The sequence below is a fragment of the Haemaphysalis longicornis genome, unplaced genomic scaffold, assembly GCF_048455015.1.
Source record: "Haemaphysalis longicornis isolate Haplotype H1 unplaced genomic scaffold, Haemaphysalis longicornis Haplotype H1 scaffold_9, whole genome shotgun sequence".
In the NCBI taxonomy this organism is placed as follows: Eukaryota; Metazoa; Arthropoda; class Arachnida; order Ixodida; family Ixodidae; genus Haemaphysalis; species Haemaphysalis longicornis.
In genome coordinates, this window is record NW_027526460.1 from 48,972,061 (window position 1) to 48,995,973 (window position 23,913).

The window sequence follows — 23,913 nt, forward strand, 5'->3', positions numbered from 1 at the left end:
ACAGTGCAAGGGGAGCCAACAACTCCATCGATGTCCATTTATTCTCGCTATATAGCTTGAGCACGGTTTTAATTCTTCGTTATGGGCGAAGCACCTTAGGGCTTCGCTTTATCCGTGGCTTTTCAGTTGGTGTCCGTGTACACAGTTCGAGCCCCCTTAACAGTGTTGCGCATGCGCGAAGAGCATTGCATTGCATTGCATTGGAATGGATTGGATTGGATTGGATTGAATTGGATTGCAATTGGAAAAACTGTAAACACACGTTGTCACTCATTTACATGCGCGAGTGGGCAATGCCACGGGTGATTTATGGTAAGAACGATCCCCAGTGCTTCGCCCACTCGTCATGATTCACTTCGTGGAGATGCCGGAATTTTTTTTCTAGGCAACTTGCACTGTTCACCAACCAGGTGGCCTGAGCTTCCATGTTCTATCGGGAAGCCTGTTCACTACAAGAGAACACGACATGCACTCGCTAGACCCGGAATGAAGATCCGCAGGAAAGAAAAAGAAGCTGTGGAATATTTCTTCGCTTAGCCCACAACATAGTGCTATACGCGTTACGCTTAAATGAGAAGATATTTTTTATCTCTACTCCACGAGCAGTGACTAAACCTAATAGTGTGAGAAAGAACAAAGACAAAATGGCCGAAACTGTTTTAGCTGGGCGAGCTTGTATGCCAAAGCCCATCCTCAACTCACCGCGGTTCTCGGTGGCGATATGTCATGTCTGGTCAGGCGGTGCTTCGCACTCGAATTAGCATGAAATTGGCGCCTTCACTTCCGCGCATGCGAATCACTCCTTTTCTCTCACCTTGGACGTTGAAAGGTACTCGAGGCGTCCGTGTGCGGACGCGTAAACGTGGACGTATCGATGTACGCAGCTACATCGCGCATATCTTTGCGGGGAAAGCGCCAAAGCAACGGGGACGAGGAAAACGGCGACAACACGGCGCTATTTGTTTTGAGCCTGTTGTTTGAGCACATTTCCCGCTAAGATGAATTAGTACCAACAGCCAAACTCTCTCTTCTCCTGCATTGGGTATCACGAAAGGCTGTTCATGCACTACCACCCGCTTTCACTCACCCATGTTCATGTAGGGGTACACGCCACAAAAATGTAGTTCGGTAAGGGGTAGGTGTATCAGGAGACGCCGTGATAGCAATGGCGATGGTTTCGGTCGCAATTGAATGGCGATGGTTTCGGCCGCATGCAGCTGCATAGAGAATGGTGCCCCCGGTTTCGGTGAATGCAAGGGTCGAGTGGGAGTACGGTGGGGTTTGAACCCGGGTCGACGACGGGGGAGCCCATGGCGCTCACCCCTGTGCTAACCCAGGCCCTCGACAGAATGGAACAAGAACTGTGTGCACCTTGACAGGTGCACGTGACGGCACATGAGCTGAACAAATGCACGCGGCAGACAGACAGACAGACTTTATTTCGGTTATTGCCATTCAGGTCTCGCTGGTAGCCGGTGGCGTCCACTCACCAGCGACGTCCTCAGCCCTGCCGATAAGCCGGACCTGAAGGTCCCGATCTGGCTGCGGTGCGCGGCCTCCCAGTGCTCCTCAGGAGTGATTAGTGGGAACGGATCCTGGGGGCATGCCCATATTGTGTGAGATGGGGAGTCGTGTTCACTGCACAGGTGGCAGGGGGCGGTTGGGTAGAGACTTGGGTGTACGTGGGTAAGACGGGATGGGTTGGGAAAAGTTCGTTTGTAGTGAACGCCAAATGTGAGCTTTGCTGTTATCTAATTGCTGGTCCGCCGGTTGGTAGATCCTGCGGGATAGGCGGTAGTGTGTGGTAATATCATTAAATGTGACCAGGCTATCCCTCGCAGACCGCGCCCCCTAATAGGGATAGAGATTAGGCACTGCCCGGATCGTGAGCTCTCGCGCGTGTTCGTGGGCCGTCTCGTTTCCCTCGAGGCCGGAGTGTGCGGGTGCCCAGGTCAAGTTATTTGTCAGGCCTGGGGACATGGGTGGGCATTTTTCCAGAATTTTGAGTGCCAAGGAGAGCTGTGAGTGTGAGCATGCTCCCGCGTGGCGAGCGGCCAGTCTGCCGATCGCAGAATTCCAGTCAAAATTCGAAGACCCGAGAGCGAAGTAGGAACAGCGGATACGATGCAGCTTTAAGGAAGTTCCCGATAATAACAGTTATTGATGGTCCAGATGTGGAGTGGGGGCGAGGGGAAGCGCGCTATTGAAGTCGGGCGTGGGGCACTTTTATAGCCCTCATAACAGCTAGGCCGGTGTCGGTAAGTTGAGGGAGCGCCATTTGTCTACTGAGTTGGGCGTCGAAAAGCTTGGGGAAGGTGTTGTGTGGCCTCATTGGAAGCGATTTGTGTGTGTGTGTGTGGGGGGGGGGCGATGGTGACCGGCCCGGTGCGATCTTGTACGCGCCCGACGGATGGCTCCGTTTAGCTTGAACCGTTCTTAATTAAGGTTTGAGTTATATGCAGGGGGTGCCGTATGCGAGTTGGACGAGGCAGCAGGTGCCTTATTCTCTCCTGTCATGCTTGCGCGTACAGATTATGCGAAATATGTGAATGTGTCGTACAGTGAAGCCTGTATATAACGAAGTTGACATAAATTCGCAATTTTTCGTTAAATGCAGGTTTCCGTTACATGCAGTTTCCGAGTTAAGGCTCGCGTGAATGAAGTAGAAACGAAACCGAAATGCTAGACATCAGTGATGGGGAACTCACCCTGAAAGGATTTATTTCACAGTGAAAAACTGCGTAATTTTCACTTGCTGCTTTTCCACAAAATTAGTCACCCCGCGGCACTCGAAACCTGTTTCAAGGACGAAACTTGCGCTTAAAGGGGCCTTTTCGGGAACTTTATGCCCTTTGCCGCACTTATAAATGTTGAGAGGGTGCTAGCAGGGGTACTGTACCGGCCAGCGACGTTCTTCTTTCTTGCCGGTGTAGACGGCATTTAAAATTGCGAGCTTGTCTTGAAAAGACAAGACTCTTCGTTTTCTGGCAGCAAAAGTCATCCCCGATGAACCTACACCACAGATAACAGTGTAGAGGCGTGACTACATGCCGGCAGGTAAGCCTAGCTCCTGCCTAACCGACACCGCACTCATACTGGAAATGCACGTTGGTTTGCAGTGCTGGCGCAGTTCGCTAAATTAGTGCATTTCTCCAGTCTATTTTCCAGAAAAAGTGCAAAAAGCAATCGCTCATCCCCGTAGCGAATTCGTTACATCGAGGTTAACCGTCGCAACGCCTTCGTTACATAGAGATCGCGAACACGTGGGTTTCAATAGGGCTGGCAATGGTGAAGAGAAAAACTTCGTTTATTCCAGGAATTCGTTTTGTAGAGGTTCGTTACATGCAGGTTGAACTGTAATATGCTGACCTGCAGAGTGAACTACTACTCGCGTGAAAAGAAAATGCAGAAGTCTTAAACTTTCTTGACCGGCTCATCCTTGACGGCCACTTGAGGATCACCTGTGGGCGCTGGGGTCGACTGCATCTTCGGTCGTCGAGGGCGAAGTGGTTGATTGATTGTAGGGTTTAACGAGCCGAGGCAACGCAGGCGATGAGGCGCGCCGTAGTGGAGGGCTCCGGATTAATTTTGGCCACCTGGGGATCTTTGAAGCACGCCGAAATCTCGTACACACGGGCGTTTTTTTTCTTTTCGCCTTCATCAGAAAAGCGGCCGCCGCGGCCGGGAATCGAACCCGCGACCTCGTGCTCAGCAGAGCAACTCCTTAGCCACTGAGCCACCGCGGCGGGTGAGGACGAAATGGGTTGACTTGCGGGCAGCGCTACGGTTAGGTTGCGAAGGGCAAAGATAGTGGAGGGTGCAGTCGATGGCTTGTTGCGAGGCATCTTGATGGTAGCCTGGCGAGCCCTTGTTTTTGATGATTTGAAGCACAACGAATAACGCGGACAACCAACACAAAGTGGACATGACAGGACTAGCGCCTGTTGTGTCGACTTTGTATTCGCCGGCCGCTTCGTTGCTCTTCAAACCACAACAACCATGTGCAGCCTTCTACGGAGCCTTTGTTCATCGGGACTATTAGATTGTCTGCGTAAAAGGTGTCGCTGAGATCCCCTATGGCGAAAAGCTGTTCCAATTTTTACGAAAGGGAAAAACGGGAACTGCTGTGGACGCGAAAACGCGCCGGGGACACAAAAATTAGCAGTGGCTTAGCTCGGCTATGCCAGGATATACGTAGCGTGAGCTAAGCTTCAGCTGGTTATTCTTAGGTTTCCTGGTTGTCTAGCATTAGTTGATTATCATGCTTACTGTTGCTAACACGATTTCTAATCCAGTCCAGTCCAGTCCAGTCACTGCTCTTCGCGCGTGGCTCCTCCCGCAGCACGGCTCTCCAAGAGCCACGCGAAACGGCTATCAAGCGGCTCCGGCGCAGCGTCATACTTGGCTACTGCGCAACGTTGGCGCACAGCTAGGCACGGGCCGGTGCCAGTGCGTCTGCCGCGGCTATGACGTCACTCCTTTGGAATACGGAGACCGACGAATGTGCAGACTCAATTACCTACACACCCGTACTACAATTGGATTGGATTTCAAAACAACACAATCCAATTTGATCCAATCCAATCCAAATCCAATGCAATTCAAGCCAAGCGAAGCCAATCCAGGCCAATCCGATCCAAATGAATCCAATGCTCCTCCCGCTTGCTCACAACGGCCCTTCACCGCCCACGCGAAACTGCTCAACCTCGGCCAGTGTAGCTTATGCTACAATAAGCGCACTGAGCAAGCCTCACGGTCGCTGCGCAAGAGGCGGCCACGGCCGCGAAGTGGCGCAGGCCGGCGCAGGTAGCTCGAGCGATAGCTTGTTACCGCTGAGTGAAATGGGACTCAAGTCCTCAAAGAGGCAGCACGTACGAGAAACGAATTAATGATGTGATGGTGAATTGCATTAAAAAGGGGTTATCTGCAGCGCTTAAGAGAGCGGCAATCGAATGTCCGCCGAAGGTCTACATCACGTCCACGGTCGCTTTTTTTAATTAAGCGGCTGACGGTATCAGTACGTACGGGCATTAGAAGATGCTGCCGACGCGGAATCGACATTGCTACGGCAGCTCTACTCTGTGATATTCGTCCGACAGTCACGTGGGCAGCTTTGTTTCTACAAAATCCCACGTTTCGAAACACCCGCTGAAACCGAAACTGCGACTGGCCGCATTAAAAACGTCTTTAATTAAACGACAGTCCCGAGATGACGCAACTGAGGTTGTCACGCGTGATAAGTAGGTCATTAGCTACTTATCTCATGTAAAAAAACCAAGATGCAAATTTTTTGTGTCAGTTCCCCTTTAAAGCTTCTAAATAGGAAACTGGAACGGAGCCAGTCATTGGCCAACGACCGGGCCATAACGCCCGCGCCGTACAAGTTCCGTCGGCAACACTAGATCCAGTTCACTCTAGCAACACCATCCAACTGGCAATGCAGGCACGCCGCCATTTTGGCTCAAAACTTCAGCGTCACTCAAAAACCATTTCTAGCCACTATACCAACTCGCCAGAACAAAATCTTAGTTATTGCAATAATAAGAACGTGCTTTCTGGGAGCGCACGTGCCCGAACGCCAGCCAACGTGTCTCGCATCGGCTCCCGGTTCACTTCGTCCAACCGTGAGTTTTGCTCAAAGGACCAGCCTTTACGAGTGACCGGCTACCCGTACATACCAGTTTCTACCACCCTAGATTATAGACTAGACAATTATAATGATTTTGGTGCATCGCTGCCGCTAAGCCTACGTGCATCGGCGCGGCGCCAGCGCTCGAGCCAGCTACTCCGCGGGGCTCGCGGGTGAACTTGCTCGTGGCGTTCCTTTCGCGCCAGGGCTCATGTCGCACACCGGCAATATTCTCCGGCCTCCATTTCTGCAAATCGGCACCCAACAGCCCGCGATGATTGAGCCACCAGTGGGAACCCAGACCAGTAGTGAATACGTCGAAGAAGAAGGCTGTTCTACCCAAATGGACCACAAAGAAGCCGACGACGATCCAACCGGCGGGTGGAAAACCTGGACACGTGACAAGCCAAACAAGAAAACGGCCATCACGAGACTGGATCGGGTAAGTAGGCCCCGCTCCTTGCTCTTGCTAAGACCGCTCTCGAAAATAAGTGTTAAAGATATTCCCAAAAACGCACTATCAATGCTTATCGGCGCATCAGCTCCCTCATCGGAACTAGCTGAGCTCGCAGCTCATCGATATGATGTAGCAGGTAACAGCATCCAACTGACTGTGTACGATCCTGCACATGCCTCCAAGCTAACGGCTACCACTCATGTCCGCTTTATGCATCACTCCCAAGAGATCATCGTCCCTGTTGAAATCAAGGCGTCTCCAAATCGTCCCAATACAGTTGAAGCAAGTGATTCGAATGAAACAATCCTTCAGTGGCTTCGCTGCGAGCAGGCGGACATTTTGGCTGTCCAACGCATTGGAAAGACCAATCGAGCAGTCCTCACCTTCGATTCACCTACACTCCCTCGAGTGGTCAAATATTACATGGCCATCGTACGGGTTAGTCCATATGCCCCTAAGCGAATTGTCTGCTTCAACTGCCATAACATCGGACACATGGCTAAATACTGCCCCAAGCAACCAGTCTGTAGAAACTGCGGCCGCACCCACAATCAGGAAGAGCCTTGTGAACGTACGCTCTTCTGTGTGGCCTGTAAAGAAGATGGCCACCTGGCCCTGGACCCGAAGTGTGCCAGCAGAAAGGCAATCCCGCGACAGCACTCTCAGCGCTTTCAGGACGGGGTTTCTTGGGCGGACAGCGTACGTGGACAATCGAAATCTGCTTCAGAAAGCGGGATGCAATCCCAAACTGTGAAGTCAGGTGTGACCTCAGCCGCGACCTCTATTATCGAGGCTATTTTGGCACAGCTGGACAGCCTGCGCTCTGAACTCCGTCAGCTGCGAGAGGAGAACGCGCAACTCAAGGAGGAGATTGCCACGCTCAGTCAGGGTACTCCTCACCAGTCGCAGCTACAACGAAAGACTGATTCATCCAAGCTTCCTCCGAAATCAGCGCAACGTATGCGCCCTCACATTTCGACGACCCAGCGCCGCAGTCGCAGTGCTAGCAATAAACGCACCCCGACATCTCAACAGCATCCAAAGGAGAGTTCGGATTTTATGGAAATCCTCAAGTTCATTCGCGCGGATCTTCAACAGGAACGGCGTGAACGCCAAACGGATATAGAAAGGCTCCGTACTCTTTCCGACAGTTACGCCTCGGAAACAAAGGCCATGCTGCAATTAATCACCAGTAAACTCCCGGGACTGCCCAATGTGGTTGAACCGCCCCCTAGAAAGGTTGCACCAAGAAACGCGCTGACTCAATGAAGCACTCCCTTAAGATACTACAGTGGAACTGCCGTAGTTTTACTCAAACCAACTCCATACTTTCAAACCGCACCCCTCACATTTCACCCTTCTTAATTCTACTTCAGGAAACGCGGGTCACTCCTCAAGTCTATGGCTTTACGACTTTTACAGAACCTTCAATTACGAGAAGGGGCCCAGGCCGTAGCCCACATTGCACCCCCTCAATTATTGAACAAACTGCGGTCCTGGTCAGATGAGACCTGGGTTGTTACAAAATTTCTGTCCCTGGCCAAAATTCTGAACATCATGAGGCTGTCATCGTCCACCTTCGGCTCCCGGACGGCAAGCCACTGATTGCAGCCTCGGTTTACTACAGACCAGCAACTGGCTCTCAAAAATCTATTGCGTACAACTGGCTTCGGCACTTGGTATCTAAATATCCCAGAACACCGATCATTATCAGCGGGGATTTTAATGCCAAAAGTACGACCTGGGGTTAGGCTCAAACAGATGGCCGTGGTGCCCGCCTCGAGGAAACCTCGGAAGACTGTAACCTCATTATCATCAATGATCCTAAGCAACACACGCGGATTGGCCTACATCCCAAGCAACAGAACTCCTCCTCGGACCTTACTTTAGCTTCGCCTGACATTGTCAGGGACTGGAGCCCCTTTACAACAACGTGGCGCAGCGATCATTATCCTATTCTCATCACTCTTAACGGAAAGCGCTTCCGAACACGCCAGCGCCTACCCCGAATCAATTGGACAACCTGCCGGCACATGTCCTCTTTGTCCACGCCTCAATCACTCGAACATATCATTACTACTTTCCAGGAAGCCAAAGATCTGTCTGGTGAATACATTGACTGTGAAGACAAAACCCCGGCTATGGACGCCCACATGGTGAACCTGTGGAAGAGAGCTCAAACTCTAACCACCCGGTACCTTGCTAGCGGGAATCGTCACCATGATCTCCTAAAAATGAGAAAACAATACAGGCTAATTAGGAAATACCAACGCTCCCTCGCCAACGAACAATGGCACAGCCTCTGCGCAAGACTCGGCAAGGAACGCGGCCTCTCCAAGTTATGGCAGGTGTACCCTGGGATGTCCGGCAAGCGCAAGCATAAGTCTACGCTGTTCTCCACACTCACTCTAAAGGACACCCCTGAAGCTGTGGAACAGCAGCTCATAACTACGTTTTTCCCCACGCTTCCCTCACTCCTCATCCCCCTCTACCCAACATACCAGTATCGGAGCCTGTTGAGGAGCTAGATCTCCCCTTCACCTTTGCGGAGCTGCGGGCTGCCCTCCAACAAGGCAAACCACGTTCGGCGCCGGGCCATGATGGGCTCACTTGGCAGCACCTTTGCAACCTGGATGAAGCTACCCACCTAGTGCTTCTGGACGTTATCAATGACCTTTGGGCTACAGGGACCGTTCCGGACAACCTCAAGCTCACGCTCGTCCATCCCATTCCGCAGTCTAACAAATACCTCTCCAACATGACTAACCTTCGGCCCATTTCTTTGACACCAACAATCTGCAAACTCATAGAGCGTCTCATAAATAATCGCATGAAACACTACATGGAATACGTCCGGCCATGGCTCCACCCATCACAAACTGGCTTCCGGCCACACCTGGGTACCCACGACTGTTTATGGTTGCTGCGACGAGTGATCAATCGCACTTCCACCGCAGGCAACCCCGACTATGTCCTTGCCATTGACATGCGTAAAGCGTTTGATCGCGTGAGCCAAACTGCAATCCTTACAGAATTGGCACAAGCATTCCCAAGCCAGCGAGCCCAAAACTGGATCCGGTCCTTTCTTGACAACCGCCCCATACGTCTGAGCGCCACGCACCCGGGATGGAGCCCCAAGACCTATTACCTGGACAGGGGCGTGCCTCAAGGCTCTATCCTTAGACCTGCGCTTTTCAATTTGGCAATGGCCCGTGTAGCACGGCAACTAGAAAAGGATTCTGCTGCACGCTTCGCGATCTATGCTGATGATCTTACTGTATGGACCGAAGCTGCAGACTACCCATCAACTGAAGACATGATCACTGAGTTACAGGCCGCAGCTCACAGCCTCACGTCGAACCTTCCAACGTTAGGGCTAGACTTGGCTCCTGAAAAAAACAGAGTTCTTGGTGGTGCACGGACGGCATAAGATACCTCCTGATATGCACCACACCATCTATCTATCTGACACACCAATTAAGTCTATGTACGGCAAAATTAGACTGTTGGGTATCCCATTGGCCAGTCACAACAGCGCACAGTGCTGGATAAAGTAACTTCGAGGTACCTGGAAGCCAATGCTTCAAATACCTAATCTCTAGAATGTCAAATAAGTACGGAGGGGCCCAACAAGCGGCTTGCATTACCCTAGCACGAGCAGTGGCTCTAGGCCGCCTTCTCTACGGCGCCCCTGTATATACCCTCTCAAACAGTCACAAGAAGCAATTAGCAGTACAACACGGGGTCACGCTCCGAACAATAACTGGTTTGCCGCGACATACCCGTATAGATGCCCTCGAAAAGGCGGCTCCTCTGCCTCCTGTGGAAGCCCTGCTTTCTGAAGCTGCCCTCCAACACGAACAACGTCGATCTCTTACGGGTCAGTGAGCAGCGCTCGCAGCGTGGGATGCTCGAACCATGTTGCCACCACCACTGAGTCCGCCACCGCCTGCCCCCTGGGAAAGGCCACTTCCGACATCGCCACATCAGCGACCTGGCATTCCCAAAGCAAGGTGGTGTCCTCGCCAAAAAGCCCTTTGTCGCATCCTGGGGGCGAAGCTCCCAGATGAAACTGACATCTTTACTGATGCCAGCTTGGACTACCACCGAATGGGCCTCGCGTGGCAGTGTCCAGCACGACCCGAATTTGATGGTTCCATCCCAGGTGGCACAGAAAGTGTGTCCCAAGACCGGCCCGTTTATGGCCGCTTTCTGGCATGTTCGTCCAGCATCCAGGTTCTGGCAGCCACTGACCATACGATGAACGGCCAATATTCGGCCACCAGCGCTTCGGTATTTCTCCGGCCGCCCCTGTTCAGACGCACAACGGCAGCTGCCCGGCTGCCAGATATTCAGTTGCCTTTCGGCTGCCGATGTTGAGAAAGAAATCGGCCGGAGTACGGCTTTAGGGCATCCGTTTTTCCTTCGGGAAGCGGTGTTCAGCCAAAGCACGGCAAGCGAACGGCCACAGGATATCCGTATTCTTGGGGCAGTTGGTGTTCGAAAGGAGACCGGCCGAAGCGCGGCTGCCACACATACGCTCTTTCAACGGTGAACCGCGCGTCCGGCGGCAGAATATTCGTTTTCTTCGGGCAGCCGGTGTTATAAAGAATACCGGCCGACTTACGGCCTCAGAATGTACGTCTTTTATTATGTTAGCGGTCCTCGGCCGAATTGCGGCAAGCGAACGGCTGCAGAATTGTCGGCAACCGGTGTTCAAGAGGAGACCGGCCTTCATAAGGTATCAGGTTATACGTCATTATGTGAACAACGGCGCACGTCTGGGCGCCGAGAATTCATGTACAGACGTGCTTGAAAGAAGACCCGACGATGTAGGACCGGTTTTTCCCGGGATGAAGAAAGAGCCGTTAGGGAGTCGAATGGTGTTTCTGCGTTTTAAATGAACGAACTACGTTTGTCAAGCAGTAATGAGTGTTCTAGGAGAACGGGCAAGGTGCAACGACTCGCTGGACATTACCAGGGAAACGTTTAGGCCATCGAAATGCTATTTATTGCCACAAGAAGACTGTGCCACACCGACGGGTGAGCAAAGCCTCGCAAGTCACAACCGCTACAACGCCTCGCCCGTCGGCTTCGTCGACGCATCAGCTCGAGGCTATTCGCCCCCTCAAAAAATGGAGACCATTGGAGACATCGACCCGGCAGCGATGTCCGACCCGAGATGGCGGTGGTTCACCAAAATAAGTGGCGTTAAAGGATGTTGAGCAAGCGGCCACCACGCAGGAGCTCAACCGACGCCATGTCAAGGATCCCCACCAAAGAAAGGCAAGGGCGGGCAAAAGCGCAAGTTTCCGGCTATTCTTCTCACAATAATACTGCGGAAAACAATGTGCACTATATTATTTGTGATAAATGTAGAAGAGGCTAAGCTCGTGCATTGGTAGGCTCAACTTCGTGCCCTGCACTTTGTAACTTAATGGGATTTTATGACTGCCTATTTAGAAACAAGTGTTATTTTGAATTTGTCATAACAACAGAGCCTTCTGAATGACGAAGCCTGGATGTTAATTTAGTTGCGGTGTTTGAAATTGAGATTAGCTACACTTGGGATATGTTCATTTGGTTAAACATAATCGCCAGAATCCTAGCAAACACGGATTTCGTCGGGTTTTTCTCGCTCAACGCAGCTTGTTGAGTTTACGCACGATTTGGCTCTAGCAATAGATAAGCTTGAAGTAGCTGACTAGTTTTTGTGCGGCAAAAAAAAAAGCATTTGACGGTGTTTCATATATCACCTTCTTGTTAGTACATTGCGGGCAATAAACTGAATGAATCTGTTATTGCATGGATAGCCGAGTATATCTCTCTAAGACAGCAGTTGGTCGCTCTCAATGGTTGTTCGTCCGGATATGTTCCCGCGACCTCAGGAATTCCCCAAGGCTCAGTTGCGGGCCCACTTTTGTTTGCGTAGCCTCAAATCTTTGTTAAAAATGTTCGCGAATGACTGTAATTTACAGGACTATAGCGAATGAATGTGATTCCGAATACTTGCAGCATAATTCAAATTAATAACATCCTGGTGTGCTGATTCAGAAAAGTCGTTGAATCTTAAAAAGTGTGTTAACGTCAACTTTACAAGAAAACCTTCATACCAATTGAATGCGTATACAGTAAATTACACTGCTTTAAGAACGGCTGGGGAATATAAATAACGAGGAGTTTATTTAAAGGAGCCATGAAGAGAAAATGCAAGTTGGTTTTATTCGAAAGATTTCGTGTTTTATAGTGCCCCCAGCGCTTGTCCGGATACAAACGGTGCTTCATTCACTGAGAAATTAAACAATTTAAATTAAAAATTTTGATTTTCCCGCTCAATCGTGCGTTTTCGTGGTCCCAAATGACATCACAGGAACCGACCGCTCTGCAGCCTAGAGTACCTTCATTCACGCATCTGCCGTACAGGGTAGAGACACGTATACGCTGGCGCCGCCATTTTCGGTTGCTCGCTCGCCGCCGAAGCAAGTCATTGTGTCAAAACCGCGCTAAAATTATCGCTGCAACGCGGTTTACTGAAGAAGTTTGAATCATATTGTCTGTTTCGCGTTGCTAGGTCTCGTGGGAAACGAAAAGAAAAACGCGTTGAGCCCGTTGGCCCAATTGCAGCGGCACGGGACCGTTCCAAGGTTGTCTCCACCCTGTACAGCGGTGTTGGTTGTTCCCGCGTTTCTTTACGTTCCGTAACCTAGATGGCGCCACCATACTGTGGCAAGCGTTTGGTTTGTTTTTGCCCGCATTTAAACCTGGCTTGTTTTTGCTCTGGGAGAAAATATTCGTTCCCTGAAACAGTGCTCGCTCGACAAATGGGGTCACGTAAGACACCGTTGCTTGCGTCAATCGGCCAGTGTCGTCTGAGACAACCCCAAGCCCCGTAGTGCTGTGCAGCTAAACCAAAGCATGCTGTGCGCAGTACGAACAGCAGAACGCACCAGTACTTCTATGTTTACATGTGCTTTCGTAACTTCCACTGTTTGTCCCATCATTCTTATTGCTTTGTAAAGAATGTGCCCTAAATTTAAGCGCAAATCGCTCGTTCGTCTAGTTTGTAAGCTCTACCTAATTTGCGTCTGCTTCTGCCAGCCTCCGCCAATCGCAGAGCTTAGCTCATGTGACATCATAGGTTCTGTTGCGGGAAATGAGCTGGTGGGTCGCATGACCATTCCCGTTTTTCCTAATTATGTAGCTTATTTGAGCGAAGTTTACGTTAAAAGTGGTGTCAGTATGATTCTAACGAGACAATCTTTTGAATGAACCAAACTTGTGTTTTCTCTTCCTGGCTCCTTTAACGAGTTGTAAGAGAAATAGGCACTTACACAAGATAAAAGTTACGGCTGCACGTGTTTTTGGCTTTCCGTGATAAAATTTCAGCGAACCTCCACCTAACTTAAAAGAACAACCGTATTTCACTCATGTGCGCTCAATGTAGGAGTACGCATCTGTTTTCTAGGATCCCTACAGCAAAGAGCTGGTTGATACGCTCGAAAACATACAGAATAGGGCAGTGCGATTCGTATTAGGAATTAGCACTGTCAACTTAGGATGAGGAAAGTAAAAGTAAACTTAAATGGTAAGACGGGAAAGATCATAGACGAAACCTGAGGTTGAAATTTTTCGTGATATCTATCATTCGAAAACTGCAATAGAAGGGGAGAAGTATATCCAAGCGCCATGCTACATATCCCAAAGTGGTATCGGTAGCTTGAAGAAAATTATTAACTTTCCTTTAAGGTGACGCTTTGCGCGATTCATTTTATTTTAGATCAAGATGAGAGTGTAATTATCTTCCACGTATGATTTTATCCCCTGTTTATAATGACGATCAAATAAATAAATAAATAACGGAACAAATCAATAAATAAACAAATAAATAAATAAACTTGCGGATCCGCAAGTTCGCCTCCGACGGGTTGAGAACCCTATGCATTCAAACTTGACCAAAGAAATATTTATTGCTTTATTCGTTGCAGTATGCAAGGTTTGCTGCATGATTACTACAATTGATAAGTTATTTGTTTGAAAAAAAATTTGAAACTCTTGTCTTACGCCTTTCCTTGCGTGAACACAGAGGGATACAACTGCAGCCATCTGAAGAAGGGCGTCACTCGCAACACGTCTAGACTTTTCCTAACGTTGTACGACTTTACAGGAAAATTAACTTCTTTTGGACTATTAAGGAGTGTGCACGTAACTCATGAAAACAACATAAAAAATATATTGAAACTGAAAGTACTTCTTTGATCTCTTCTAGGATCAGCCCTGTGAAAGATCATCAGAAAAGTTGAACGAGTAGGAAATTTCTTTGCAAGAAAAATTGGCAAATACTGGACGTACTTTTTTTGTGAAGTAAATTATATTGAATGCTGCTGAGTGTTTTGTGGAGTACCGAACCGCTTCGTAAAGGCATTCGCACCGGTTTTATATACAAAAAAAACTGGTCAAGCAGCTCTGTAAAAATAGTTGATGTAGTCAGAGCATGGAAGAGTTGTCTTAAGAGAAATTGCGTAAGAGCGGCACTTTCAATTCAACCCACTAAAGTATGCACCTTCCGCTACCCCCCCCCCCTCCCCTATCCTTCCTTGTTTATTACAGGTAAACCACCCCACAGAAGATATCAGGACCTGGGCAAAAAATCTATTCCAGCTGTGCAAAGAAATGAATATTTGCTGTATTCGACAGTAACAGAGGCACAGCAATTAAAGGAACGACCATTTGTGAGCACTGTTGAATAAATTAATTTTGGTGTAAACTGACGCTGATAATTAAGCCAGCCTGCGCTGAAGGCTGGACGGCTGGTGGTTGCGCGCGGGCTCACTTTTATGTGGGTGCAGTGGGCCCAAAATGGTGGGTTTGTGCTGCTGAACAGCGCGATTGAGTCATCTGCTTGCGCTGCATGCAGTCGTCGTCCACCGGCCTCAGTACAGTTAGCGTACTGTGGCTGAACTACAATGCCCGTAGCACGGCCGAATTTCCGGCAGCTTTAGTCCGGCTGGAGTCCGACGACCGCATCTCGGCTGTCCTCCGGTGGCCGTACTTCGGCCGCACACGGATGGCTTTGGGATGGCCGGAGACCTACGGCTGGAATCTGGCCGTATGAACGTAAGCCGGTCGACTGGCCGACGGGCACGGGCCGTTGGACAGTGATGGGAGTACGGCCGTGTACGGGCAAAAGGCCCACATTTGAACACGGGCCGAACATGGTTGCCGGAGAAAGGCCGGGCAGAAAATCACCGGCCGAAGTACACCGGCTTGAGTAAGCCCGAACAGTCCTGTGCTGCCTGGGATTACGAAACATATACTTTATTTATTTTATTTATTTATTCAATACTGCAGGCTTGACAGCCCAAGCAGGAGTGGACAAGAAACGTACAAAATACAAGAATACTTGAGTCGCAATTGTAAGGAACAATACAAGGTATAAAGATAAAAAAATGCATTTAACAAGGTTGACGCATCAGCTCAGCACAGTGGAATTTGGGGTAAAATAAGCTTCGAGGGATTCAACAGTAAAACGTGCAGAAACGGGTAACGAATTCCATTCTTCAATAGTTCGAGGAAAAAATGAAAATTTGAAAATGTTAGTCCTAGCAAAAAATGGGGTTAGAGATTTGTCATGGGTGTGACGGGATCTGATTGAGAGTGGATTCACATACAAACTACTATCTAATCCGAGCTCTTTATTAGCCAGTTGGTGCAGAAACTTCAAGCGAAGAAATTTGCGCCTTAGTTCAAGAGTTTGGATGTTATTTGTGTTCATTAGTTGAGATACGGAATCAAGGCGGCTATGTTTGGAATAGATGAAACGTACAGCTCTTCTTTGGATTTTCTCGAGATTGTTAATGTTAACTTTGATGTGCGGATCCCAAACTGTGCAAGCATACTCTAATTTGGGTCTTATGAGGGTTGTGTAGGCCAGGTATTTACCATGAGAGGGAGCATCTTTACGTTTATGCCTCAGTTGACATAACTTACGGAACGCTGAAGCGCAAATGTTCCTGATATGAGTATTCCAGCCTAAGTTGTTAGTAATTGTAACACCGAGATACTTGTATTCATTAACCTCAGCTAAGGGATTGTTGGAAAATATGTAGGAGAACTTGAGGGGATGATTTTTATTGGTAATTCTAAGATAAACTGGTTTCTCGTAATTAATTCTCATACCCCATTGCGTGCACCACGAAAGAATACTGTTAAGAGGAGAATTTAGGGCTGTCTGGTCATCTAGAGAGTGGATGTTATTAAACACAATGCAATCATCGGCGAACAGACGTATTTGTACAGGTTCAGCAACATCAACAATGTCATTACAATAGATAAGAAAAAGTAGGGGCCCAAGTACGCTACCCTGTGGAACACCGGATGAAACTGGGAGGACATCGGAAAAGTGGTCATTAAAGCTCACATACTGCTTACGGTTAGTGAGATAGGAATAAACCCATGTCACAAGGAAAGGAGGAATCCCTATTACACGTAGCTTATTAATTAGTTTGCCATGTGGAACGCAGTCGAAGGCCTTACTGAAATCAAGAAAAATGACGTCAACCTGGCCGCGCTTATATAGATTGGAAGCAATAGAGTGAATTACTGTGGATAGTTGAGTGACTGTAGACAGGCATTTTCGGAATGCGTGTTGGAAAGGGGTCAATATTTTGTGCTGGTCCAGGAAATCAGAGATGCACGTTGCTACAATATGTTCAAGAAGTTTACAGGCTGAGGAGACTATTGAAATAGGCCGATAGTTCGGAATGATAAGAGGATCACCCTTTTTATGAACGGCAACAACACGGGCTATCTTGAAGTCAGGAGGCAAAGTAGCTGATCTAAGTGAAGCCTGGAATATAAAAACGAGAAAACTAGCCAAGGTTTCTGCATAACACCGAAGGAAGGCGTTAGGTATACCATCGGGACCAGGGGATGATTTTGTTCTCTTCATCTCTAGATCTTCAACTCTAGAGCTAGATCTCCCCTTGAAAAGGGACTCCACAACAACACCTTCCCCGAACTCCTCGAGGCACGAAGTCGATTGGCACGCGTGCCCCTTACTCATACTGGCCGAGCCACAGAGCTTTCTTGTTTTATACAGGTGTTAACTGCGGGGCTATCGAGTGCATGTCGTGTTCTTCTTGATGTGAACGGGAACGAAGGACGGAAGGATGTAGAAGGAAGGCAGGAAAGGTAACCTGGCTAGAGCCTAGTTTGCTATCCTGCACGTGGGAAAGGGAAAATAGGGAAAAAAGAGAAGTTGGAGCAGACAGGTATGCCCAGCGCTGAAGCACTGACACTGATTGACACTAGAGGCTTGCAGTCTATAATACGGTGTTTAATTTCGTCATGGGAACAGGTTAAGCGCCAGGCACAACTGGAGGAAGTAAAACAGACAGGAAAGGGGCGCTTTACTTTACTGTCTGTTTTACTTCCTCCAGTTGTGCCTGGCGCTTAACCTGTTCCCATGATGAAGTACCAACTAGCTCGCATCGACACATTTAATTTCGTCGTCGTCGAAAGCGAAATAGTTCCTTAGTTCCCTTCTGTACGGATGACAGAGAAGACCAGTGGCACAGCATCTTCTCCTCCGAAAATGGCCGCCGCGAGTCCAGGTTCCTCAGTGCTGACAGCAGCTTCTTTCTTTCATCCGAGTAGCGTGGGCACTCGCATAAAACGTGGCGTGTCGTTTCGGCACGCCTGCCTCTTACTCATACCGGCCCAGCCACAGAGCGTTCTTGTTTTTCTACAGGTGATTATTCCGGGGCTAGCGAGTGCATGTCGTGTTCTTCTTGAAGTTAACAGGCTTTACGATAGAGCAAGGCAGCTAAGGCCGGCTATAGTTGGTGAATATTGCGACTTGTCGGGGGGAAATCTGCAGAAATTCACAGAATTGTCTACTACTGGGTAGCCTTCTTATACCGCTGGTCTAGAATGGGAGCTCTTTACAGCCAAATATGGGTATGAGCACAGAAAGACGTTAGATAATTTTATTTTTCTAAAGTATTGTCTTGTTTGCTTTCACGAATGATGTCAATTTATAGAAATTAGAGCGATGAAGTGCCTTTATCTCACTAATTACTTTTATTTTTATGATGTAAGGCATACTGCAGAGTTCGGCCGTTTACGCCATTTTTATTCGTGTTTCCAACGTACTTTCGCGGGCTTTTTTAGTTTAATATTCGGTTTTGGGGGGAGATGTATAAGGTGCAATTATTGATTTATTTTTCAGATTTTGTTCTTGGTAAAATTTTACTTTTTCCGTTTTTTTTATTTTTGGGGGTTTTCCAAAATTCTGCCCGACCATTATCTCCATTTACGTATCTCCATCTCCATTTACGCTGCTATAGCGATTACAGAGAGAACTTTTGGCAAAAACTGCGTTTTTGTGGAAATGCAGGACGTCACACGGCCCCAGCTGTGGGGGACTCGACAAAGAAAGGTACGCATTAAAATAAAATAAAACGGCACTCAAGTAATATAAACGGAAGAAACGGACGTCGATGCAGTTGTCAGCCCACGCACTTCCGGATAATCGTTCTATACTCGGTTACAACTCAGGAACGGCAACGGAAGCTGCCGCTGTGCCTCACCACCGCAGCCGGATGTTACTCCGCGTGGCACAAGTAGTGGTTACTGGGAATATTTTGAACATGGCACGAGCCGTTTTCGTAACATTTTGGACTTTATGCTTATAAACTACTGCAGCGACCACAAACAAACGACGTGATAAAAGGCAGACGATATCACACATTCGTAGCAGTCTTTTTTTTTTTTCAAAATGCGCGGGCCGGTTCATATCCGGGTCCGTAGCTTAGGCGTAGTGAAACCGTACATGAGCTATTGGCGGTGAGCGCGAACACGGGCGGCGCTGCGAAGCGCGCCTCCGTGACGTCAGCTTAGGTATTATCGCATTTGTCGTCTGCTTCACCCAGGCTCGCTCTCCCTGCTGTTTCTTCGCGCTCGGTCAACATCTGATGCTTGTCTGCACCAGAATTGGCGTGTGGGTAACTTTTTATCATAATAATAGGCTTACAATCGCATACACTAGCTCATGGTGTCAGTTAAAGTATAGTTTTGGATACGGCTATGGAAGAAACATTGTCGGCGTTGCCCCATTCCTTGCGAAGCCGGTCCTGTGCGGAGCGCGAAGAGTCGGAGCTAGGGGACAGCTTCTCTATTAAGCAATATTTCGAACAAATGGAACAGTCCGCTGCTAATTACCGACAACAGCGAAAATGGAAGACCAAAACAAATTCTAGGCCTTCAGGGCTGTTGGCTTTGGCAGAAGGCATTACGATTCCAGCTAAGCATATGTGAGGTAAAACAGTTTTTGCAACCTTGCCGAACGCTCGAACGTATTGTGCCACATCACTTTACGGTGTCAAAGCATGAAGGTTTCCCGACATGCACTATGGGCCGCAAGAACTGTAGGTTGAGTTCCAAATAACCCACTGAGTATACAGGCGCGTGCTGATTTTATACCAGGCGCATCTAACCAGTATGGAAGTTTATTGAACAAAACGAGTCTCGTCTACGTTAAAGATACAGTAACACTGTTTGTTCAGACCTGGAGGGATATTTCGGTACGTTTTCCACAGCCATATCTTCCCGATATTCGGATATGCGTTATTGGAAAACTGCACTCTAGATGAGGAGGAGGAGGAAGGGGAGGAGGAGAAACTTTATTTAAAATTAAATCGAGCTGGTTAGTGGACCGGGTCCTCAGTCCAGGACAAGAGAGTAAAAGTAATTTTCTTCAATTTACAGAACGCCATCCCGAGTAGAATAGGATTTGTTCTTTGCGCCTGGAAGGGTTGGAAAGCAATAAAGAGCGGCTTGGATATATTCATCGGTTTCGATTCTTGTAATATATGCAGGTATACTATTTATTGCGTTAGTTAGCGAGTATGTCTTGCCTTCAACACCGTAATCATGTCATCATTGTTCGGGTTGAGAGTCAGTTCGTTATAATAACGATGGTTACAATAGAAATTCGGAGCACAAAAGCCGCCTTCGAGTACTGTGGACAACGTTGTTTAGGGCGCGATCGCGGTGTCGTAGCACAAACCTTCTCATTGTATTTGCATGTGAATAAACAAAGCACGCTGCGGATATGCACCTTCTTGCACGCAGCCGTAATGAAAGCCAATTTGGGAAGAAGGAAATGTATGCCATACAACATGAAGGAAATATTCAGACGATCTTTGTGAGCCTCCCAAACATCTCCAAACCTCCTGATAATACGTTTATGACGGTGCAGAAAAATTAATGCGTCAGGCAGAAAAAAAAAGCAAGAAACATTCATCTGATAAAAGACAACAACGAAATAAATAGAAGACAGCCGCTTTATTCCCTGCTGTGCGATGCGCGTGTGCGATGCGCGTGTTCTTGGTACGTAGCATTAGACTGTTGAATCTTCATAAGAGCATCTCAAAAATACGGCAGGGAAGACTACGCATTTTGAATACTTATCGAGATGCTCTGATCGTTGATCCTCGCGAATAAGCTAGAAAAGACGAGTTACACACGATCTTCTGACCGATGCCCTGAAGAAAGTTGTTCTCCATCTCCTCGTGTGTTGCAAACTTGTGGAAGATATAGCTTCAAATTATTCAGATGCGTCAGAAGCTGGCAAAATAACTGAATCACTAGAAATACGCTTTTTAACGGACTACAGCAACAAAGCGGGCGATTTCTGGCACAGACACTGCTGCTCTCACAAGCGGAGTGTAGCAGACGACAGCGGCGCGAGTCCCTAAGCCGACGTCAGAGCCAGGGGGCGCCACTCAAACATCTCACCGCCAATTGCCGCTCTCTCCTTCTCATTTTTTTTCTCTGAAGACGATGTAGAAGAGACTGGTGCATAGCCCTGTGCTCATACACCACGGCACGATTCCTGAATGTAATACATGTCGAGGCGCATGATGGAAAGGAACGTGCTAACAAGGACTGCAGGAAAGGAAGGCGCAACTTCACCGCTGTGTTGTCTTCCTTGCTTCCGTCCAGTCATTGAGAGTGCATTCCTTTTCATCGTGTGAAATGACCAACTAGCCCCCCAGAAAACTTTGATGTTTACGTACAATCATCCTAAGGTACCGCCAAGTTTTCACATGTGGAGACAGGAAAGATCATGTAAAGGTGAAATAAAAAAAGCGTAAGCGCCATCTGCATCTTGAAGTACTTCGAAGGTAACAACGGATGCTTTTAAAACCCACGTTAAATAACCCTGCCGCCGTGCATGCTCATTCAAGCGTCATGACATACCACGGAAGAGCGCTTGTCACCGAAGGTGCTCCTTGTCTACAACTCTGTTGCCGAACGATTTTATGTTCAGAAAATGGGAGAATGGTGCCGGGTCGCTGTTTAAGTATTTTTAATATCCAGACATCTGTGATCACCACAAGCCACGAGGAGCGTCGAAGTTAAGACAGGCTGTACTAGAGAGGCAGGTTAAACGCGCACTTAAGTGCCACGGATAGTTTTCGTCGCCATAGGGGCGCAGTTCGAAGGAAGATAGTTTACGGTTACAGAGACTAGTGCCATTAGCACGGCCGTCACGGCAAGCGCAACTTCTTCTCGTTCAATCGTCGTGGGTGTGAACGCGAATTCTTCCACGAAGTATGAAATCATGAAGAGCTGGACACTGACGCAGACGCTGAAACCACGCACCTCGACTGGGTATAAGCTTTTCGTGACAAAAAACATGACACCTACGTTAAGCATTGTGGACGCACGCTGTATAACGAAAAGCACGGCACGAAGGGTTGTTTCGCCTCCCTTAATGCCAACAGCGAAGAGAAGCGCCGATGATGCGCTGAAGACCATACAGGAGACGGTGGCTGCATTTACGACTCGGCGCAAGCTGCCAAGGAAAGGCAGTAGCGCCACGTATGCAGCGCAAACGCATATGTAGCTGCCTATAACGACGAAGTCGCTGGCAGGAAGGCCCCGGTCCAGAGCATAGTGGCCATGTGCCCAGCCAAGGGTCGTCCATATATACACCAACATAATGGACCGCTTGCGGAGCTCGCCACAGAGATGGGATTTATCGGCCTGCAGCGAATGTGGCTCCTTCGCCTTTATGCGCAGTTCTTTCCGAACCAGTGCTCTACCGGAGGAAGGGGAAAGGCCGTTCACAGCTGCCACTCTTAGAACCACCAGCTCAGCCTCGTCCTCTTTGTGTGCAGCGACGAGCCATAGCGGGGACTCTTCTAGCACGTAGAAGGATCCGACCAGGGCAAGCGCCAGCACTGCCAACACGAGGTGCGAAGTCAAGGGGTTCAACCGTAGGAGCTTCACGGTGAAGTAGAAAGGGAGTTCCAGTACGGCGCCTAGCGACGGGGCCAGCGTGCAGTAGAGTAAGCGCCGGGGTGGCGTCGTCACCTCGTAGAGCAGCACCAGCAGGATCACTAGGTTGGAAGCCGACGCCAGCGCCACGGAGCGAGTTATGGCGTACTGCAGGAAGTTGGCTACAAAGCTACTCGCCACGAGAGTCATGATGAGACTCGTGAGGGACACAAAGCAGACGGTCTTACGGCCAATGCGGTCGGCCAGAGCGCCGGCTAGGGGAAGCACCACCATCGCAGTTGTGATGTGTAGCGCGACCGATACCGTTTTCAGCCAACGGCGCTCGCACACGAGTTTCCACGCGCTGACCATGTTCTCGCCGTACTCGCTCAGGTCGAATTCCCATTCGGTGCAGGGTACCACTCTTGCCCATGTGCCTCCGTCTGGCGGTTCGCGAACTGTGCACCGGCTGTAGTTTCCGTTGGGGTCAACAGGAATGGCCAGAGCCTTCCACTCGGCGGGGCTCATATTGGAGAAAGGTTCCTGCCGCCGGCACCAGTGGTCCATGACATGCGTGGCCTGGTGGAAGTTCTTTATCTGGATGAAATATACACCTCCACAAAACATTGCAATCAGCAGTACCCTTATCTGGAAAGGACCTTCTACAAATGGGCAAATCTCACGTTGATCGACGTGGGGTTCTTCAGGATTGCCAGGATTGGTTTTCAAGGAAGTTGTTGCATTTCCCTGCGGATCTTTCTGCCGGGACATCATAATCTTCTTCTTCTACCTTCTGAGCTAGCAGTGACCTCTGGGGGTGGTTAAGTTTTTTTAATGAACGTTTATTTTGCCACAGGATGTATGTATGGGGGTATGAGTTGATGGTGATTAGATGAAAATGAAAATGTTCGCTTCGTGAATGAAGTCAAGGGATGAACGATGATGGCACCCATGTATCCATGCGGCGTATGCGGAGTCGTCGTTTACGCGGAGGCCCGTTGCCGCAAGGTGCCAACATCTCGTCGGCCTCAAAGCGAGGCAGGACCACAGCAAGTGGGAAGGTCGGCGATCGCGTCGCTGCGGTGGCAAACTGGGCAACCAGGGTTTGTAAAGGAACCTCGGTATTGAAGCCAGTGGAGGGTCACGGCTGGTGTTAAGGCCACCCCCACCCTAATCCCCTTGAGCGCAACCTCCTCGGCACGGTTAAGACCCGGGGGGAGGGTGGCAGCACACGGTGGAATAAAGAGCATGTGTGCGGCGCCCTTTATTCGCCCTTTATGTTGGCACCTTGCGGCAACGGGCCTCCGCGTAAACGACGACTCCGCATACGCCGCATGGATACATGGGTGCCATCATCGTTCATCCCTTGACTTCATTCACGAAGCAAACATTTTCATTTTCATCTAAGAGGTCATTTCATCTAAGAGGTCACTGCTAGCTCAGAAGGTAGAAGAAGAAGATTATGATGTCCCGGAAATGCAACAACTTCCTTGAAAACCAATCCTGGCAATCCTGAAGAACCCCACGTCGATCAACGTGA

The 23,913-nt window shown here is 49.0% G+C and overlaps 1 protein-coding gene across 1 annotated transcript; it reads right to left on the minus strand.

Annotated features, from left to right (window-relative positions):
* Positions 1–9,960: 9,960 nt before the first annotated feature.
* LOC144153172 (beta-alanine transporter-like) lies at positions 9,961–22,940 on the minus strand. The gene is made up of 2 exons (XM_077684821.1): positions 22,199–22,940; positions 9,961–10,133 (listed from the first exon to the last, which is right to left on the minus strand). Exons 1-2 carry the CDS (start codon positions 22,938–22,940, stop codon positions 9,961–9,963), a joined length of 915 nt encoding a protein of 304 aa, XP_077540947.1.
* Positions 22,941–23,913: the final 973 nt, after the last annotated feature.

What these genes read in the sequence shown, in the direction of transcription:
- LOC144153172 (XM_077684821.1), bottom strand. Translation starts at nt 22,940, where the DNA reads ATGGACCACTGGTGCCGGCGGCAGGAACCTTTCTCCAATATGAGCCCC. An exon ending in CGGCCTTTCCCCTTCCTCCG is followed by an intron (nt 10,134 to 22,198) that starts GTAGAGCACTGG and finishes CTTCGCCCCCAG; the next exon opens with GATGCGACAAAGGGCTTTTT.